The sequence below is a fragment of the Galleria mellonella genome, unplaced genomic scaffold (assembly GCF_026898425.1).
Source record: "Galleria mellonella isolate WM207_F2 unplaced genomic scaffold, CSIRO_AGI_GalMel_v1 utg57, whole genome shotgun sequence".
Taxonomy (NCBI): domain Eukaryota; kingdom Metazoa; phylum Arthropoda; class Insecta; order Lepidoptera; family Pyralidae; genus Galleria; species Galleria mellonella.
In genome coordinates this window covers 436,086-455,483 of record NW_026442119.1, presented here as the reverse complement: position 1 = coordinate 455,483, position 19,398 = coordinate 436,086, and the positions used below count along the sequence as shown (strand labels likewise).

At 34.5% G+C, this 19,398-nt stretch overlaps 2 protein-coding genes across 3 annotated transcripts in view; one reads left to right on the top strand and one right to left on the bottom strand.

Annotated features, from left to right (window-relative positions):
• The window catches only part of LOC113510547 (muscarinic acetylcholine receptor DM1), a 100,031-nt gene that overhangs the window by 58,765 nt on the left and 21,868 nt on the right, over positions 1 to 19,398 (bottom strand). The gene's annotated exons all lie outside the window — the stretch shown is intronic.
• LOC113514079 (juvenile hormone esterase-like) lies at positions 1,358 to 17,598 on the top strand. 2 transcript variants are annotated; one of them, XM_052899235.1, is made up of 3 exons: positions 1,358 to 1,555; positions 11,827 to 13,160; positions 13,757 to 17,598. In XM_052899235.1, the coding sequence occupies exons 1-3, from the start codon at positions 1,427 to 1,429 to the stop codon at positions 13,932 to 13,934; spliced, it is 1,641 nt and encodes a 546-aa protein (XP_052755195.1). In that variant the 5' UTR covers positions 1,358 to 1,426; the 3' UTR covers positions 13,935 to 17,598. The 2 variants fall into 2 exon arrangements, with proteins under 2 accessions (XP_052755195.1, XP_026753865.1); XM_026898064.3 differs by lacking the exon at positions 1,358 to 1,555 and adding an exon at positions 10,950 to 11,149.

Genomic DNA, 19,398 nt, shown 5'->3' with positions numbered 1-19,398 from the left:
GGGGCTACGCGCAGGCACGGCTCACTCGCTCTGATGATGCTCTGACGATCAAAGGGGAAACTTTCTTTTTTTTTTAAACCACATGAAAATAGAACATGTAATAGGCAAAGCGGATAATTTTACACTTTTACACTTTTAGCAATGTAAGGCCCTATTCACGTTATAGTACCGCTCTCAGTTTACTCTGGGTACAGTCAGTCAGTCTTGATAAAGTCAATGAAATGAAATGAAATGAAATGAATTTATTTTGCTAGAATGTAGGTAGTTTTCGATAAAAGAGGTTTACATTTCCCATATATACATTCTGCCTCTATGTCGGCGTGCAAATTATTAATAATATGAAAAAACTGTTTGAATTTGATCGGTACGTGACTAAAATTGTTGTGTTCATCATCATCAAGGCTGATATGATATATCAACCTTTAACTGTCCACTGCTGAACATAAGCTTCCCCCTTGCAAGGTTTTGCCAGTAGTTGCCACTCTTACCAGGCGGATTAGCAACCGCAATTAAGCTTTGGAGATGTTTTAAGAGGGGCGCTGCTGCCCATCCCTCGTTTTCCCTTAGTGTGAATACACACATTGTCTCTTATATAATAATAATTTACCAGATTGAGAGAGGACCGTGAACGACACTATAGTGTGAATCCGGTCCTTAGATTATAATATAGATTGGCAATGTAAAAGAGAATAAATATAATAACATATCTGTTAGAGTGAGAGAGATAAGTAGAACACCCATCTACACGATATAAGCTCGAAGTTGATTAGACGAGAATATGAACAAAATAAATTTTCATTATTTTATAATTTAGAAGCGGTTAAAATTAAATGTGCTGTATATATCTCGTAAAAAGGGAAAAATGCACATTTCCCCCGTAAATACGCTGTAAACATTTATTTTTTTTAAACGAAATATTATACAACAATCGGAAATATTTTGTACAAAATGAGTAGAAAAAATATTTATATTAAATATTTTTTTTCTTTTTAAATGTAGCTTTGAACGTCATATTTTCAACATATTATTGATTTATGTCCTTGTTAGTTAAAAGTCGATTAAATTAATAAGATTAAACACTTTTGCAATTGTCTGTAAGAAACGATAAAAATTTTGACAGCGTTTTTAGCGGGAATCAGTTTTTGCAAATCGGCAGTGTTGCCACATTTTAAAATAAAAAAAAAACTTTTTGGCTTTTATGTAATACTAGTAAACTATTAATCCTAGTTATTAAACTTAAACCACCTCTTAAATACTTTAATAGTTTATGATCAAAAGAAGTAAACATAATTATAGAGAGTCATTTCAATAATTAAGTAAGACGTTCAAGGTCAGACATTAGTTCTTTTACAACTATACTCTGTAGTCGTCACTTTGATGTACACCAAATAACACACTTATTTTGTTAACAATATTATTATATAAAATGGTAAAGGTTACTGTAAGTGATGGTGTACTGGAAGGTGAAGTGTTGCAGAGCGATTATGGAGGCAAATATTACAGCTTCAAAGGTATCCCATTTGCTGAACCTCCTGTGGGTGAGCTCAGATTTAAGGTGGGTTTATTTTAAAAAAGTACTTTAATCATTACTAATTTCATTATTTATTTATTTAAGGCAAACAGACAGCTATAACAATACATAAATACATACTTAAATACTTATTTGACAGCCACTAAAGTTTACACAAATGTAATGCAAGCGAAGGAAACACAAAATTAAACAATACTAAATTAAACAATACTATTGATAACTACAGCAACATTGTCAATAATAATGCTCAGATGTTAACAAAGCCATCCATTTTTTTAAAAACAACACATTATTTGAGCTTAATACCTGTTTAACTATCAAAAAAAAAAGTAAAATTTGAAATGATGTCATAATTCTTATTTTAAAATGAATAATACACACCGATAAATGGTTTAATAGATATATAAAATATTTGAATTAAAAATGCACAATTTTGTGTTTGTAAAAAGATTTTGCTCTATTACCTTAATCTATGATCTGTAAAGAAAAGGCAGCTTTAAAAAGTTTTTATAGATTAAGAATGCTACCTGTATTCTCCTTGATACCTGTATTTCTTTATGTTGTTCTTTTTCTACGAGATCAATAAAATACTGTCAGTTGAAAAATGAAGATATTTTTCTTAAGATTTCTTTTAATTTAATTTATTTTGATCTTATTCATCCTTTTTTTGCAAAATAGGCAAAGGGAACGAACCCATACAGCCTAGTCAGACATTGTAATTTTCTTTTAATTTTTTTTTAGTTTATGAAATTTTATTATATATATAATTTTATTTTATTCATTCTCATTATATTCATAACAGGTATTTTAATAAATTACGTTGTCGTTTATTAAATTGAGAATCGCCTCCTTTAAAGGAAATACAAATATTTTAATAGGAGGAAATGCACATAATAATTTGTTGCAAGTACATACATACTTGCATACTGACGACGTTGAATCACATTCTACTAGTTTTTACCTGCGACTTTGTACGCGTAACCGAGTTATATTAATTGAACAGGATAAAAGTAGCCTATGTCCTTCACCATTTCCGTCAATTTCATCACGACCGATTGAGGCATTAAGGCACCAAAGAATAACGAACACAATCATTTTCACATTTGCAATATTATTTATTTATTTATTTCTTATTGCTTTCCATAATGTCGTTTTTAGATAACACGTCAATAATGGACCCCGTTGGGCACAGCAAGTAAGAGAGAAGTAAAAATTTGTTAGTATTTTTACAAATAATTATTAGTAATAGATTCTTACTATTTTAGTCATTAATTAGTAAGAATCTATCTATCCATCTGTGATTACACAATAGCATATTACTGTCGAGGTAAAAAATAAAACGGTTGATGACCCAATAACATTTCTAGGACGAAGCGAAACTGACCAATTTCCAAATTATATTAAATACATTTCACTAACACCTAAAGTTAGTTCAATATCTTTGACTCCAAAGTAATAAATAAATTTTAGCAAATTCTATCATTGTTGTGTTGGGAACGAAATATAAATAAAACTGTTCAGCGATTCCCATTATTGTCATGTTGAAATTTCTGGACAAATAACGCATTGTTTTTTTTTTAATAGTCAAGTACTTTTCATATGACAAAGACAGACACATCATTACAATACATTACAGACGTTAACACATAAATTATTAATTAAAGGACAAATTTTTCGTTAATCCCACGAATATGTTGTTTAGCAGGGCAAAGGTCGGATTGTATGGAATTAGGTCACTGGCTGGAGGTCGCATTGACCCGGTGGTTGTGTCATCCAAGGTTGCTATCCGTTACTCTATTCCAAATACGAACTCCCGTTTAACAGACATTTAAATCAGGGGTTTCAATATAGAATAAACCATAAACATAATATAATATACGCACGTTTATAAGGAATAAACCATTAAACCCTTTAATTATAAAGTATCCCGTTAGATTAGTAAGTTGGTTATACCTAGTTTTTGATTGAACCGCAGGTATTATCCTTAATCTACGGATAATCAAATATTATTGTTTTATCTATGGTTATAATATTTATATAACCATAGATAAAACAATTAAAATATTTTTATCATACGTCATAGATACAAATAGATTTAGTAGCGCAAAATAGAACACTTTCAAAATTTAAATTTAGAATTATAATTAGTGAGTTCTCAAGTTATGCTTTGCATAAAGAAGAATTTGTTTACAAAAAAAAAAAAAAAACATAAATCTGATATTTTTTTCTAAATAATTTTTGTTTGTAATTTTTGTTATAGTAAGTTGTCACAAATGTAATATAAGAATAATTCCAAAAAATATTATTAATATCTATTAACAATTTAGGAACGTAATTCAATAACATCCAAACAAAAAACACAAACAAAAAGAGTTGGGAATCATTTAAAAAATGCTCGCATTACGTAATAATGTTCAAAAGGCGGCAGTTATCTCTTTCCATCAGGTGGGTCGTCAGATTGTTTCCATTATAAGTTGCATACAAAAACTTGTTTACATTATTTAATGTAAACAAAATTGTTTATAGTAGTATATAGTATTTATATAGTATAGTTGTTAATTTATAGTCAACAAGTATCAAGTATTACCTTAGTGTCTGCAATGACAACAGTGCAGCTGAAAATTTTTACCAAAAACTACAAATTTAACTATATATTTACATACATTTTTTTATACCACTTAGAATGGCAAACAAGCTGACGGCCCACCTGATGGAAAGTGGTAACTGTCGCCTATACACATGAGCAGTACCATGGACATAACATGATACCCACCATGCGTTGCCATTCCTGAGGACTCAGGTGTTATTCCTCTGTACCCAGTAAGTTCACGCCATATCCCACCCTTCAAACCGAAACACAACTGCTTCACACATATAATAAAATTATAACTAGACAATGTCTGTACGTACGAGATATTCAAAATTAACGAGGAGTCGAAGCCAAAACAAATTTTTGCATAAAAATAATCCTCTAAATTGATACAATTTTCTACATTTTTAACCAATCACAAATTTTCACTACAATATGCGAAAGGCAAAAAAAATATGATGACCACTTATAAGGTCATCTTATTACCATCAATAATCCTTGCTATTGGGGGGAAGGGATTGTCAGTAATGGGGAGGGTAGTCCCCATTGCTATCAATATACCCCATCAGGTCGACCTCCGCGCGGTTCCACCTGGCAACTATCGTGACTTGAGTTCGTCACAGTGGGCTAACTGACCTGCCTTTTCATTCTCACCTATCATCTCTCACTGGTGCCCCGCTAGCGTATACCGACAGCGCAGGCGGGGTTGCCATGCCATTTTCACCCATTAATAAAAGTCCTTGCTATTATTATAAACGTGAAAGTTTGTTTGTTTGTTACCTACAGCGCCTTAACGGCTTATCTGGCATACTGGTACTATACGGAGTAGAGAAAAATATAAACTTTTTATCCCGATCTGGAAACATCGTCGCGAGTTAACTACTACTAAATTAGTTATATTATATAAGGACTATAAATGCCAAATCCCTAAAAATCTACCCACTATTCCCCACACCCACTTTATTACCAGAGGGAGACTTTGTACAAAAGTCGATTGCTTGGGTACCTCTGTCCCATTCGTGTTTCTACCGTAAAGCAGTTGTGTTTGCATGGCTGTGTTTCGGTTTGAAGAGTGGGATATGGCGTGAATTTACTGGGTACGGAGGAATAACACCTGAGTCCTCAGGAATGGCAACGCATGGGGGGTATCATGGTCGAAACAGTATACTCTGTTATGTCCATGCTACTGCTCATGTCTATAGGCGACGGTTACCACTTTCCATCATGTGGGTCGTCAGCTTGTTTGCCATTCTAAGTTGTATAAAAAAATTCTCAAAAATTTCTCTAAAATTTTTCTTACACAAGAGTTTTTACCCAATATTACGAAAAAATATTCAATGTGGCAACACTGCCGTCAGCGTGACCGCATGTAAATATGAAGTTGAAAAGTCCACTTCTTATCGCATGGATTAGTCTTGTTTGATGTAAAATAAAAGTTATTATAGTTTCAGTTGTTATTGCAGTTATCGCGTTTGTTTTAAAATTAATATTTTATCAATAATAAATTCTTTCGTATTATCGCATCTGACACGCTTTGAACCGGTGTTTTTATCGCTATATTTTGGGAGAATTAAAATAAATGTACTGGCAACTAAAATCCCTATTTTTTTTTAATGGGTGGGGCACCAATGGGATATGATAGATGACGAGCGGCTAATATGATCATCATCATGACTGTCCACTGTTCATCCGTTTTTTTTACAACACAGGGGGCAAACGAGCATGCGGCTCACTTGATGGTAAGTGACTACCGCCGCCCATGACCACCCACAACACCAGCGGCATTGCAGGTGTGCTGCCCCGGCCTTTTAAAAAGGAATATACTCTTTTCTTGAAGGTTATGTTGTCGTATTGTTGTCGTTAACTATCTAAATCAGTGTCATTATTATCGGATGCATTTATCATTGTATGCAATTTAATGCAAAAAGATTAGTTAAATGATTACGTGACAGTTATGATTTACTTAAAAAAAATATAGGTATATAATACAATTTTATCTAGCAATGTCATAAAAACAATCTTAATTACGAACACGTTTTAGATAATAGTTAATTATCTAAAACTAATTGTGATGTTTGTGGGTACATCATTAATGTATGACATTTGTAAATGTGTACCTACCTCTCAATCGGGATTTGTCAGTCGGTTGCCGGCCTTAAAACGTATAGCTGATTAACTGTGTATATATTTGAAACGATATCCCTAAACAGTATATTTTGGCGACGAGGATGGGATGCGATACATGACGAGACATTTAATATGATTAAAAAGCAATTGGCATCGGAACGGGTGCTGGCGCATTACGATCCAGTGTTAGCCACTGTGGTGACATGTGATGCCGGTCCAGCAGGACTGGGCGCTGTGCTGGCCCAGCGGCAAAGCGACGGACGCGAGCGGGTCGTTGCTTATGCGTCTAGGTCACTTTCCAAAGCAGAACGTAATTACGCACAGATCCAGAAGGAAGCGGCTGCTATTGTCTTTGCTATAAAAAAGTTTCACTACTATTTGTACGGTCGTATGATTCCATTTACGCTTCGCACAGACCACAGGCCACTTTTATCAATTTTTGGAAGTAAGAAAGGGGTACCGGAAATGGCGGCCAATAGATTACAAAGGTATGCCTTATTTTTATCGGCCTACAATTTTAACATAGAATACATTAAAAGCGATCAAAATGTTGCCGATTACCTGTCTAGATCGGTATTACCGGATCAGAATTCCAGTAATAATGTAGAGGACCAAGCTTTATATATAAATTTTGTCACGGATACAATTTTGAAACCAGTGACTATAACAGATATTAAAAAAGCTACAGCTAGCGATAAATTAATTAAAAAAGTAATGGGTTACATCGAAAAAGGGTGGCCTACCAAGATAACCGATCCAGAATTAAGGCCTTACTATAACTGTAGATTAGAACTATCAGTTGAGAATAACTGTTTAATGCGTGGCCATAAATTAGTTATTCCGGCTATTTTCAGGGAACAGTTATTAAACGAATTGCACAATTCACATTTCGGAGTTGTTAAAACGAAAACGGAAGCTCGGAGTCGTATGTGGTGGCCTCAAATAGATAAGAATATTGAGCAAAAAATCGGCTCTTGTAGTATATGCGGCGCGCTTCGAAACGCGCCACCGCGCGCTCCGCTCGCGCCGTGGCCGTACCCTTCGCAGCCATGGGAACGTATACATCTAGATATGTTGTATATAGATGGAAAATATTTCATGGTAGTAATAGACGCACACTCTAAATGGTTAGAATGTTTTTTAATGACGACCACTACTACTGAAATGATTATTTCTAAAATATGTGAACTGTTTAGTAGGTTTGGGTTGGTGAAAACTATAATTACTGACAATGCTCCTAATTTCTGTTCAAATCAATTTGATGAGTTCTGTAACAAAAATGGAATACAACATTTAACTATCGCACCCTATCATCCACAATCAAATGGGCAAGCAGAAAACAGTGTAAAAACTATAAAAAAGGCTTTAAAAATTATATTACAAGAAAACAAAACACAGAAAACTATATTACAACAATTGAATAAATTTTTATTTGATTATAGAAATAGTAGTCATTGTACTACCGGTTTTTCTCCAGCCCAGTTGTTGTTGGGTCGGTCTTTACGTTGTAGACTCGACCTCCTGCTGCACGTGCCAAATGCGGATAGGACAAATAATTTAACAGAGTCAGTATCAGCTACAGCCAATTCTAATGTTAAAAATAAACAGACCTTACAGAGTAAACAATACGGAGGACATCGCAGAACTGATTTCAAAAAAGGAGATAAAGTTTTAGTTAAGCAGTATTATAATAATGGTAACAAACATATTTGGCAATTTGGGATCATATCTAAGGAAATCGGTTCTAGGATGTACAACGTGTTATTACCGGGAAGTAAACAGTATGTAAAGAAACATGTGGATCAAATTTTAGCTTATAGAGGCTCGGATAAAACTTATGAGGTTGATGATGTAAGCATTATTGGAAGCTTTGAACAAGAATATGAGAAGAGCACAGAGGGCCAAGAAGATTTCATATACGAGCAACAAGATCAAAACAGCGATTCTTCATTTCAATCATTACCGGAGAACATCCATAATAGTATGATGTCCAAATTGGGAGAGGAGCGAGCTGGTGGGGAGGAGAGAATATTAAGTGATAACAGCGCGTCGAGTCCGATACCTCTAGGTTCGGATCCAGTGCAGCCTCTCAATGTGCCATCAACTGATAATAATGAACACACCTTGCGTCAAAGACCCCTTAGAGCGACTCGAAAAAAAAATAAATTATAAATTGTAATTGAGATATTTTAGGCTGTTCATTGTTTTAGATAATTTTATACTACTGGTGGAGGGATGTGATGTTTGTGGGTACATCATTAATGTATGACATTTGTAAATGTGTACCTACCTCTCAATCGGGATTTGTCAGTCGGTTGCCGGCCTTAAAACGTATAGCTGATTAACTGTGTATATATTTGAAACGATATCCCTAAACAGTATACTAATAATAATTTATAGGGATAATGTTTTATTGTATATAGTCTTTTTTTATGCAACTTAGAATGGCAAACAAGCTGACGGCCCACCTGATGGAAAGTGGTAACCGTCCCCTATAGACATGAGCAGTACCATGGACATAACAGAGTGTACTGTTTCGCCCATGATACCCCCCATGCGTTGCCATTCCAGAGGACTCAGGTGTTATTCCTCTGTACCCTGTAAATTCACTGCCATATCCCACCCTTCAAACCGAAACACAGCCATGCAAACATAACTGCTTCACGGTAGAAACACGAATGGGACAGAGGTGTCCAAGCAAATTAATTTTGTACAAAGTCTCCCTCGGGAATTCTTTAACATTACGAGTATAAAACTCTTCTTTCAGATACAGGAGCATGATGCCTGCACTCTTATATGAATCCAAGTGTTGGCCAGCAAATGTGACGGATGAAGACTGTATAGAGCTAAGATGCTTAGGTGGATTGTTTAGGTGGATGTGTTATGTAACAAGTATGAACAAAATTAAGTTTAAATATATCAAAGGCTTGTGTTAAAAAAGTTAAAAAGTAACCGTCTGTTCCGATATGGATACGTGATACGCATGGGCGAAGAGCATGTTTTAGAAAAGATATAAGTATGAATGTAAATGTCCGTGAAGGTAGAGGAAGACCTAAAAGACGTAGATGGTCTTTTTGACAGTTAATATGTCCAGAATGGGTGTGTATACGGAAATGTCTGCGAATAGAGAAGAATGGAAGAGGAAACATTTACGGCAAACCCAAATAATTTGATTAAGGCCAAGAAGATGATGATGACTAATTTCATTTAGTAGTTTTTATACCACTGAGGTGGTAAACAAGCATACGGCCCATCTGATGGTAAGCAGTTACCGTAGCCTATGAACGCCTGCAATACCAGAGGTATTACGCGCGCGTTGCCGACCCTGAAGAAACCTCTTTGCCCCCTTTTTGAAGAACCCTATGCTGTAGTATCTTAGGAAAACCTCGGCAGGGAGCTCATTCTATAATCTGAATGTACGTGGAAGAAAACATCTCTGAAAACGCGTTGTACACGACCATTTAGGCTGTAGGGTATGAGGGTGAACTCCCTGTCGATGACGAGCCGTACGATAATAGAAATTGGCTTGAGCATCATATTGAATATTCCTCTGAGCACAATCCATTGTACAAACTGTAGAACACGCAGAGTGAGGCAAAATCTCTCCTAAGACTTAAGGATTCGATACCGCTTACAAACCTGGGATCATCGACAATTCTCATAGCTCGTCGTTGCACTAAGTCGAAGGGTTCAAGCTGGTATCTAGGTGCTCCCGTCTATAAGTGACAGCAATACTCCATTTGGGGCCGGCCATTTAGTATTTTTTTGACAATTTCATCGAAACTTGGTTACCTTTGTTGTTACCACTTAATAGTGATAATGTAGAAAGATATTTTGTTCAAATATTTTTACTAGATAACAGCCAGATAATAGTTCGATAGTGAATTTGGAGATTTGGTTATCAGAGGGAGACTTTGCACAAAAGTCGATTGCTTGGGTACCTCTGTCCCATTCGTGTTTCAACCGTGAAGCAGTTGTGTTTGCATGGTTGTGTTTCGGTTTGAAGGGTGGGATATGACGTGAATTTACTGGGTACAGAGGAATAACACCTGAGTCCCCAGAAATGGCAACGCATGGGGGGTATCATAGGCGAAATAGTTATACTCTGTTAAGTCCATGGTACTGCTCATGTCTATAGGCGACGATTACCACTTTCCATCAGGTGGGCCGTCAGCTTGTGTCGCCATTCTAAGTTGTATAAAAAAAATCTCCAAATAAAGTATTAATCGATAATAACGAACATCTTTCATAAAAAAACAGAAGGACAAACGACCCATCTAGACAAGAACAGTACGAATTATATCACAGAATACATTACATTGAACGTGGCCCATAGTTTGGTTCTCAAATATAGTAGAAATGGGTGATATGGATACCGATCCGATATCTATGTATATATTGAGTTACTCTGGAGGTTAATGAAAGAAAAAGTCATCACCCATTTTCGATATCGGTCAGATAACTATTTTCGTATATCTTAAAAGTTTGTTATGCAATATTATTTTTTGGAAAACAGGTTTTTTACATATATACGTTATTGGACTGATATATGTATATTGCTATATATTACCCATCCTTATTCTCAAACTAGAATACCATTTTATCCTTTATATCATTTTGATGCGGAACTCTAAAAACACGATATAGATAATTGATATCGTCGAGTCATTATTTCCAAATATAATAACCCAACATTCCGTTTCTCAATTAGTTATCAATAAACTTTCGAACCGCAACGTAGTTCATTTAGTGTCAGAGTAATAATTAACAAAATGGTTCAAGTAACCATAAAAGACGGAGTGTTAGAGGGTAATGTGGTTAATAATGCATATGGAGGGAATTATTATGCCTTCAAGGGTATACCGTATGCGGCGCCACCTGTTGGAGATCTCAGGTTTAAGGTGAAGTTTAAGGCCCTTTATCGTTATCTGTTAATACGTGTTTTTAGGTGATTTGCAAAAAAAGAAATGTCTGTATTAACCTATTTTTTTCTGATTTCGATGATTATTTTTACTATATACAGGATTTACTCTCGTGTTAGTGTCTTATAGCGACTTAATCATTATGAATATTATCCTTGATCGTACCAGTGACTTTGCACATCAAAATTAAAATTTTATAACTATCCAAACAAACAAATCTGTATACAAAACAAATATATACTATTGGTATAATACGCTATAAGTTTTTCCCCCTTCTTACGATAGTGTACTCTGTTTCATTAATATAGTCCCCTTTTACGATATCTTGAAAATTAAAGCTATGGTAAACAACAACATGGTAAACCAACACCAAATTCATGTACTAATTAAAAAAAAATAAGAGCTTATACACTTATAATTATTATTATATAATAAGTTAACAATCCGACCCATCTTTGTATGGAATTTTCGAAAATATAGTATAGCTGATAATATAGCTTTCTTTGTGTAAAAGAATTTTCAAAATCTATTGACCAATTTTTGAGTTTATCCTTTACAAACAAAAAATGAAGTCTTTCCTATTTATATTAAGTATACATATCGATGGACTGCGTAAATAATCCATCAGTTCTCAATAACACATTAATATTTCACAGGCACCTCAACCGGTGAAGCCGTGGCAAGGCGTTCGCGATGCCAAAAATTTTGGCCCTGTATGCTACCAATTCGATATGATAATGCGCAGATTAATACCAGGCAGCGAGGACTGCTTATATTTAAATGTCTACTCACCTGACATCAAACCATCAAAACCTCTGCCAGTTATGGTGTGGATACATGGCGGAGGATTCATGTCTGGTAGCGGAAACGATGACCTTTACGGCCCAGAGTTTCTTGTACGCCAGGGCGTAATCCTCGTTACATTTAATTACAGATTAGAAGTCCTTGGTTTCCTCAGTCTTGAGACAGAGGAAATTCCTGGTAACGCAGGCATGAAAGACCAAGTTGCAGCGCTCAGATGGGTAAAAAATAATATTAAAAATTTTGGTGGGGATCCTGAAAATATAACTATTTTTGGTGAAAGTGCGGGTGGCGCCAGTGTAACCTACCACTTAATATCACCAATGTCGAAAGGTCTTTTCAAGAGAGCTATAGCGCAAAGTGGATCTACTATGTGTTCATGGGCACTTGCCACGGAACCACGTGAGAGGGCATTCGTTTTAGCTAAAAGATTGGGATATAAATCAGACAACATTAAAGGGTTATATGAATTCTTCAAATCTTTGCCAGTAGAATCTCTTATTCAAGCAAATATACCAATAACAACTGTTGAAAGTGCCAAAAAATTGGCCCACATAACTTTTAGTATTGTAGATGAAAAACAATTTGGTAATAACGAACGATTTTTCTATGGAAATAGAAACGATGTACTTCGTAATGGAATTCATGACGGTGTAGAAGTTATAGTTGGATGTACCGAGGACGAAGGTGTTATTAGACTTGGTCTACTTAATATTGATGAATTTAAAGACAATCTCAATATTCTGGACTTTTTAGTTCCAACTCCTATTCTTCTAAATAACCCACTAAATAAACAACTTGATGTTGGAAGGAAATTGAGGAAATATTATTTTGGTGACAATGTTCAATCGAAGTCAAACCTCTCAGAGAAAATTATTAAATTCTACTCAATGGAAATGTTTGTATTCGGAGTAGTTGAATGGGCTAAAATTTGTGCTCGATCAAATAAAAATACTATATATATGTACAAGTTTGGATGCAAATCAGAAAGAAATATTCTTGGTGTAGTTTTAGGAGGAGAAAACCTATCGAAAGATAGACCCGTAGTGAGTCATGCTGACGACTTGCCTTACTTATTTCCACTGGCTGGCGTATTTAGCCTATTTGGGCAAACACTTGATCAAAATTCGACTACATTCAAACTCGTCGAGAATGTTACACGACTTTGGACTAACTTCGCTAAGCAAGGGTATGATTTGTTTACAAATTACTTATTATTTCCTAAAAAAAAATCCTAGAACTATTCTGACATGATAAAATCTAAATATAGTTTGGACTTTATTACATTTTTTTTGCAACTTGGAATGTAAACAAGCAGATAGTCCACTTTAATCATTGTCTATAAACATAAACTATACAATGAATATAATAGAAATATAATAGACAGCGTGACACCCACGAAAAATTTCTTTTTTTTTGTTTATCGATTACGAATTATCAAAATTACTGTAAACAAAAACAAAGGTACGTAACATACAAAAAAAAGGACAAACGAAAATCTCTGCCTTTTAGAAGAAGTACATAAAAATAATGGCTGTTTAGTCACGACATAGAATAAGCCACCCTTTTCTTTCCCGTGGGTGTTGTAAGAGCTGACTAAGGGAGGTCCAGGGATGGGCAGCAACGTCCCTCTTAAAATTTCTCTAAAGCCTACCATTGCCAATCCGCCTGCCAAGCGTGGCAACTACTGACAAAACCTCGCATGGTAGCTGCTTATGTTCAGCAGTGGAGAGTTAAAGGCATGATGACATAAAAATAATAAACCTTTATTATTGTTTTTTCCAGTAATCCAACACCCGATGGCAGCCTGGGCGTAAAATGGTCACCGTACACGATCGAGAAGCAAGATTACCTGAACATCGGCAACGTACTCTCGACCGGCACAGCTCCGGACAAAGAAGAAATAGAATTTTGGGAGAATATTTTCAGAGAATACGAGCCCAATTATGTTTATGATGGATAAAAATTGCCAACTAATACACAGTATGTAAAAGAACAGCTACTCGTTAATGACGTCATGTTTTTAATTTCGTTGTAGTACCAAAGTGCAATACTATTATTATTGTACGTATATTAAAAGTTAAACGTAAAAGTATATCATATAGAGGAAATTCGAAAATAATATGCAACATATTGGCCGTCTGGTCCGGCATAGAACAGGCCAGGCCTTTTCCGTAGGTGTCGTAAGACGCGACTAAGGGAGGGCGAGGGATGGAAAGCAGCGTTCCTCTTAAAACATCTCTAAAGCCTAACTGCAGTTGCCAATCCGCCTGCCAAGTGTGGCAACTACTGGCAAACCCCCCAAGGGAGAGGCTTACGTTCAGCAGTGGACAATTAAAGGCTGATATGATATATGAAATTAATTATCATGAACTTCCAAAATAACTAGTTTTTTTTTTTTTAATTATTAAGTAGTTCGTAACTAGAACAAAGTATTCACTACTTAATGCATGTTTCATAATTTTTTCATTTTGTGCTTTAAAATCAAATATTACTAAAGAGGAAATCGTTTCATTTTTCATTTTTGGTTAAGGTACTTGAAAAGTAGGATTTTATATTTATATATACTATAAATAAGAATTGAAATTTACAATTATTTACTATATTTATATCACAATTTTATCATCATTATTTTGAAATATTTAACTGTTTAATATTATTAAATAAATACAATACAATACAATTACAGACTAATTTTAAAGCTGTTCGTTATGTACTGTAATTTATTTTTATTATTACTCTATTATTTTTTTATCACTCTATAAGACTGTACTTAAGTACTTAAATTATATAAATTTATTTAATAAACATACCATTTTATATAACATAATGTAGTTATTGACAGACCAAGTTATTATTTTCATCAACATGCATACATGTTTATTTGCTTAAATGAGGTTTTTTTGTCAATTCTCAATCAAACCGACTTCTTTTAACAGATGTGGTTGCTAATCCAGAAAATAGAGACCTAATGGTTCAACCACAGTATAAAAGAAACTTTAATTCAAATATGGTTTATTCATTTAAACTCCAATACACAGTGTAATTGTATGTATCTACATATGGTGCACTTAACATCGGACGGTGTTCTCTACCAGTCAACCATTCATGAATTGAGGAAACATAAAGCAATACTTAATATTCTCATATATTATAAATATATACTATAAATACGTCATATACATACACAAACACATAAATATATATATAGAAGAAAAAGCAATTTGAACAATCTATGACACAAACAGAGCAATTAACAGGTTTAAATTTAAAAGAAAAGTGAAAAAGGGGCAATAAAGTTTAGAAATCGTCCTTATTAAATTTTCTTTTTTTTTAAAAAAAAGGTAAGATAATTAAACAATTTATGTTTAAAAACTTATGTAGAAATACTTATTGGAACACGATTAAATAACAAAGATTAAAAGGATAAAATGTATTAATTGGTTTTATAATAAAAATAAATAAATGAATTAATAATAGAAGGATTACGAAAGATACTGAGAATAAGTGTAAATACTTATACAGATATAAAATGTCCAATTAAGTAAACGCTGATAAAAGGCCAAGTAAAAGGTGAAGCGAATTAAAAAAACTTGTATAATCGCAATATGTAAAAACAGATTGATACACTCAGATGTAAGGAAAGTAAAGAAACATACGTGATTAAAGTTTAAGTCCATTTCTCATCTCAGTGACTAATGCATATAAAATAAATATTAGCAATAAACTAAATAATTCACACATCTCTGAAGTGGAACTAAATTGAAGTTTAGGAGAACATCTTCAGAAAAATATATTCGTAATATCTGAAATCACAATTCGTGATTCAATGTTTTTTTTATGCAACTTAGAATGGCAAACAAACTGATGGCCCACCTGATGGAAAATAGTAACCCTCGCCTATAGACATGAGTAGTACCATGAACATAATAGTCGTATTGTATTGTGTGTAGGCATACTCGTACTGTTTCGCCTATAATATATTTCGCCCCATGCGTTGCCATTCCTAAGGACTCAGGAATGTATAATATTATTGTAATTTTATTTAAAGATAACTGCATTGATTTTCTAAATAAATTAAATTAATTTATAACAATAATAAAAATAAAAAAGTACATAAAAATATTTATGACTGATTTAGCAAAATATTGCACTGCATTGGTTTATTGATAATTCTATTATTAAATTACAGTGTTCTTATTATGTTCAACTTAGATTTGTAAACTTTCATGTATTATTTTTATAGTTCTCTCTTGTCATTATATCTGACTTCGAAAGTTATAGCTAGAGTTCGTTGACCTCGAAGTTAACGACTCGGAAGTTAAAGTAAACAAGAGTAACTATTATACCAATGCTAACTAGTATTCCGTACCGGACAATGGTCCAAGAGAAATGTCATTAAATTCTGTTTATAACGTCTTAAATGTTCCACCCGTAAATATTATAAACAGAAATCAATTTAGGGGAAAAAGGAATGTTAATAATGAGGTTTGACAGCTTTGACGGTTGAAACACGGATGGGACAGAGGTACCCAAGCAAACGACTTTTGTACAAAGTCTCCCTCTGGTAATGATGATGTCTATATTGAAGCAATACTTGTATCTAATCCGTTACATTACACGCGATTACTCTAAACAATTTGGCTGATAAACAAAAAGTATGCTATGGTTGCCTCTAAATGTGAAAACAGTTAGCCATAATCCACTAGTGTATTTTTTTTAATGGATGATAATGGAATGGTAACCCCACCCGCGCTATCGGTATACACCGACGGGGCACCAGTGAAGGATGATAGGTGAGGATGGAGCAGGTCAGTTAGCCCATCGTGACGAATTCAACAAGAATTGTTCACGATGGTTTCCAGGGGTAACCACGTGGAAGTCGATCTAATAAGGTATATTGCTAACAATGGGGCTGTCAAACTCCATTGCTAACAATCCTTTTCCCCCTCCACTAGTGTATTGTATTGACATGTTTCACAGTATCTTATGTTGGTGATCCTATAAAATAAATAAAACTATAGTTAGTGTACATAATACAGTAGAATAATTATAATACGCTAGGGTTGTCACGAACAAGAGGCGCAGTGCGACATGCATTTTAATTGAAATTTAACCACTTCCCATTGAGTGCTAGCCCCAGAGACCCGAATATTGGTAATACAAAGCAGCGTGCTCGAAAGGAATATTTATGAGCAAATATAAACTGTACCCTACACAATAACTACATTAGTATGAACAATTTCTGTCAGTTGACAAAGGCCTACATTTAATTCTCTCTCTTTCTCTGCACAAGAAACTAATGTAGCTAGTTAAGAGGGGACGGGTTGTTAGTAATGCGGGCTACCAGTCCCATTGCTGCCAATGTCTGCAATTCTATCCACGTGGTCTCTCCAGGAAATTATCGTATTGAATTTCAGGTGTGTTCATTACAATGGGCTAATTGACCTGCTTTTTCATTCTCACCTATCATCCCTCACTGGTGCCCCGCCAGTGTATACCGACAGCACTGGCGGGGTTACCATTCTATTATCATTCATTATTATATAAATGTGACTAGTTTTTTCCAGTATTGTTTTTGAATAATTAAGATTGTGTTCCATGAATAAAACAGAATTCAATTGTTACTTTGATTTATAAACTAAACCACTAGGACCGAATTTGATAAAGTTTCTATGGTACCAATCTGTAAGTATAACTATTTAGACAAAAATCAGTTTACAACTGACTGAGTTATAAGGTAACAAATAAAAAAATACAACCGAACATAAAAAATAAATATATTAAATTATATTTTTTATATAATAAATTATATAAAAGAAAATAAAAAATAAAACCTCCTTCGTTTTGAAGTCGATTAAAAAAAATATATTTTTCCGTTTTCTTATATTTTTTTACTTTCATTACTTTCGACGATTATTAAGCAAACTTTTACATACGACTGAAAACATCAATACTACTCTCTCTCTCTCTCTTATACACGCTTATTTTAATTAAAAATAGAAAGATAAACATAAAATTAAATTGGAAAGTATATTTAAACTGCCACTGTTTTTTAAACAGCCCAAAAACTTTCCACAGAAATTATATTCAAAATTGGAAAAGTACATGACTTGCCCTTCAACACAAATTCTGATATCTGCGCTTGGATTTAAGGAATTAAGGATGTTGAAAATTTAATTAATTAAAAAGTGCCGATTTAGCCGAAATAAGAGGGGTTGTACCGCTAATTGGATATTTTACGACATCCACGAATCAAGGTTTCGGAACAGAAGAAACATTTTAATATTGTTTACAACGGACTTGGTTTGAGAGACGACTCTCCTACTAATGAAATTCCAGTAAAATTATTGTATTTCTTGGAGGATCTCTTAAAAAAGGTACAATGCAAATTTACGCATTCTAGAATCGATATTACAAATAATTCATAACTGCTCATGAAGATATTTAGTTTTTTATATGTACACTTATAATATTTTTTTTATACAACTTAGAATGGCAAACAAGCTGACGGCTCACCTAATAGAAAGTAGTAACCGTCGCCTATAGACATGAGCAGTACCGTGGACATAACAGAGTATTCTGTTTCGCCCATGATACCCCCCATGCATTGCCATTCCTGAGGACACAGATGTTATTCCTCTGTACCCTATAAATTCACGCAATATCCCACCCTTCAAACTGAAACACAGCCATGCAAACACAACTACTTTACGGTTGAAACACGAATGGGACAGAGGTACCCAAGCAAACGACTTTTGTACGAAATCTTCCTCTGGTATAATAAATGTTTATAATTACTGGACTATACCCTATCATCCTTCACTGGTGCCCCGCCGGGGTATACCGATGGCGCGGGTGGGGTTACCATTCCATTATCATCCATTAAAAAAAAAACTTAATCCTCAGGAATGGCAACGCATGAGGACTATCATGGGTGAAACTGTATACTCTGTTATATTTATGGTACTGGTCATGTCTATAGGCGACAGTTACCACTTTTCGTCAGCTGGGCCGACAACTTATTTGCCATTCTAAGTTGCATAAAAAAGCCCCTGGAAAATAATGTATGGAAACAGGGAAAAGGTACAAAATCAGCATGTGGCGTGGGCGATGCGATGTGGTGGCTCATATCGCATCGCCCACGCCAGATGCTACCCGAAAACAAAATAGATATAAATTTAAAAATTAATTAATGATGTTCTTTTAATACCTCCTCCTGCCCTCGATAAAATTCTCCCAGGTTGGTCCTTTCGAGAGTTGGCAACCCTAGAGCCACCGCCCACGGCCTTGCTATCTAAGAGGCCTGGCGCCGCGCGTATTTGTTTTTAGTTTTTTTTTGACTCAAATTATTACTTATCCTACCACCTATCTACCATCTTTTTACGCTGTCAAAAGGTTTAACGTGAGATGTATCATGTCCACAT

Bases quoted from the DNA above. Each gene is read 5' to 3' on its own strand.
- LOC113514079 (XM_052899235.1), top strand. From the start codon at position 1,427: ATGGTAAAGGTTACTGTAAGTGATGGTGTACTGGAAGGTGAAGTGTTG. The intron at 1,556-11,826 runs GTGGGTTTATTT...AATATTTCACAG, and splicing joins TGGGTGAGCTCAGATTTAAG to GCACCTCAACCGGTGAAGCC. The intron at 13,161-13,756 runs GTATGATTTGTT...TGTTTTTTCCAG, and splicing joins ACTAACTTCGCTAAGCAAGG to TAATCCAACACCCGATGGCA.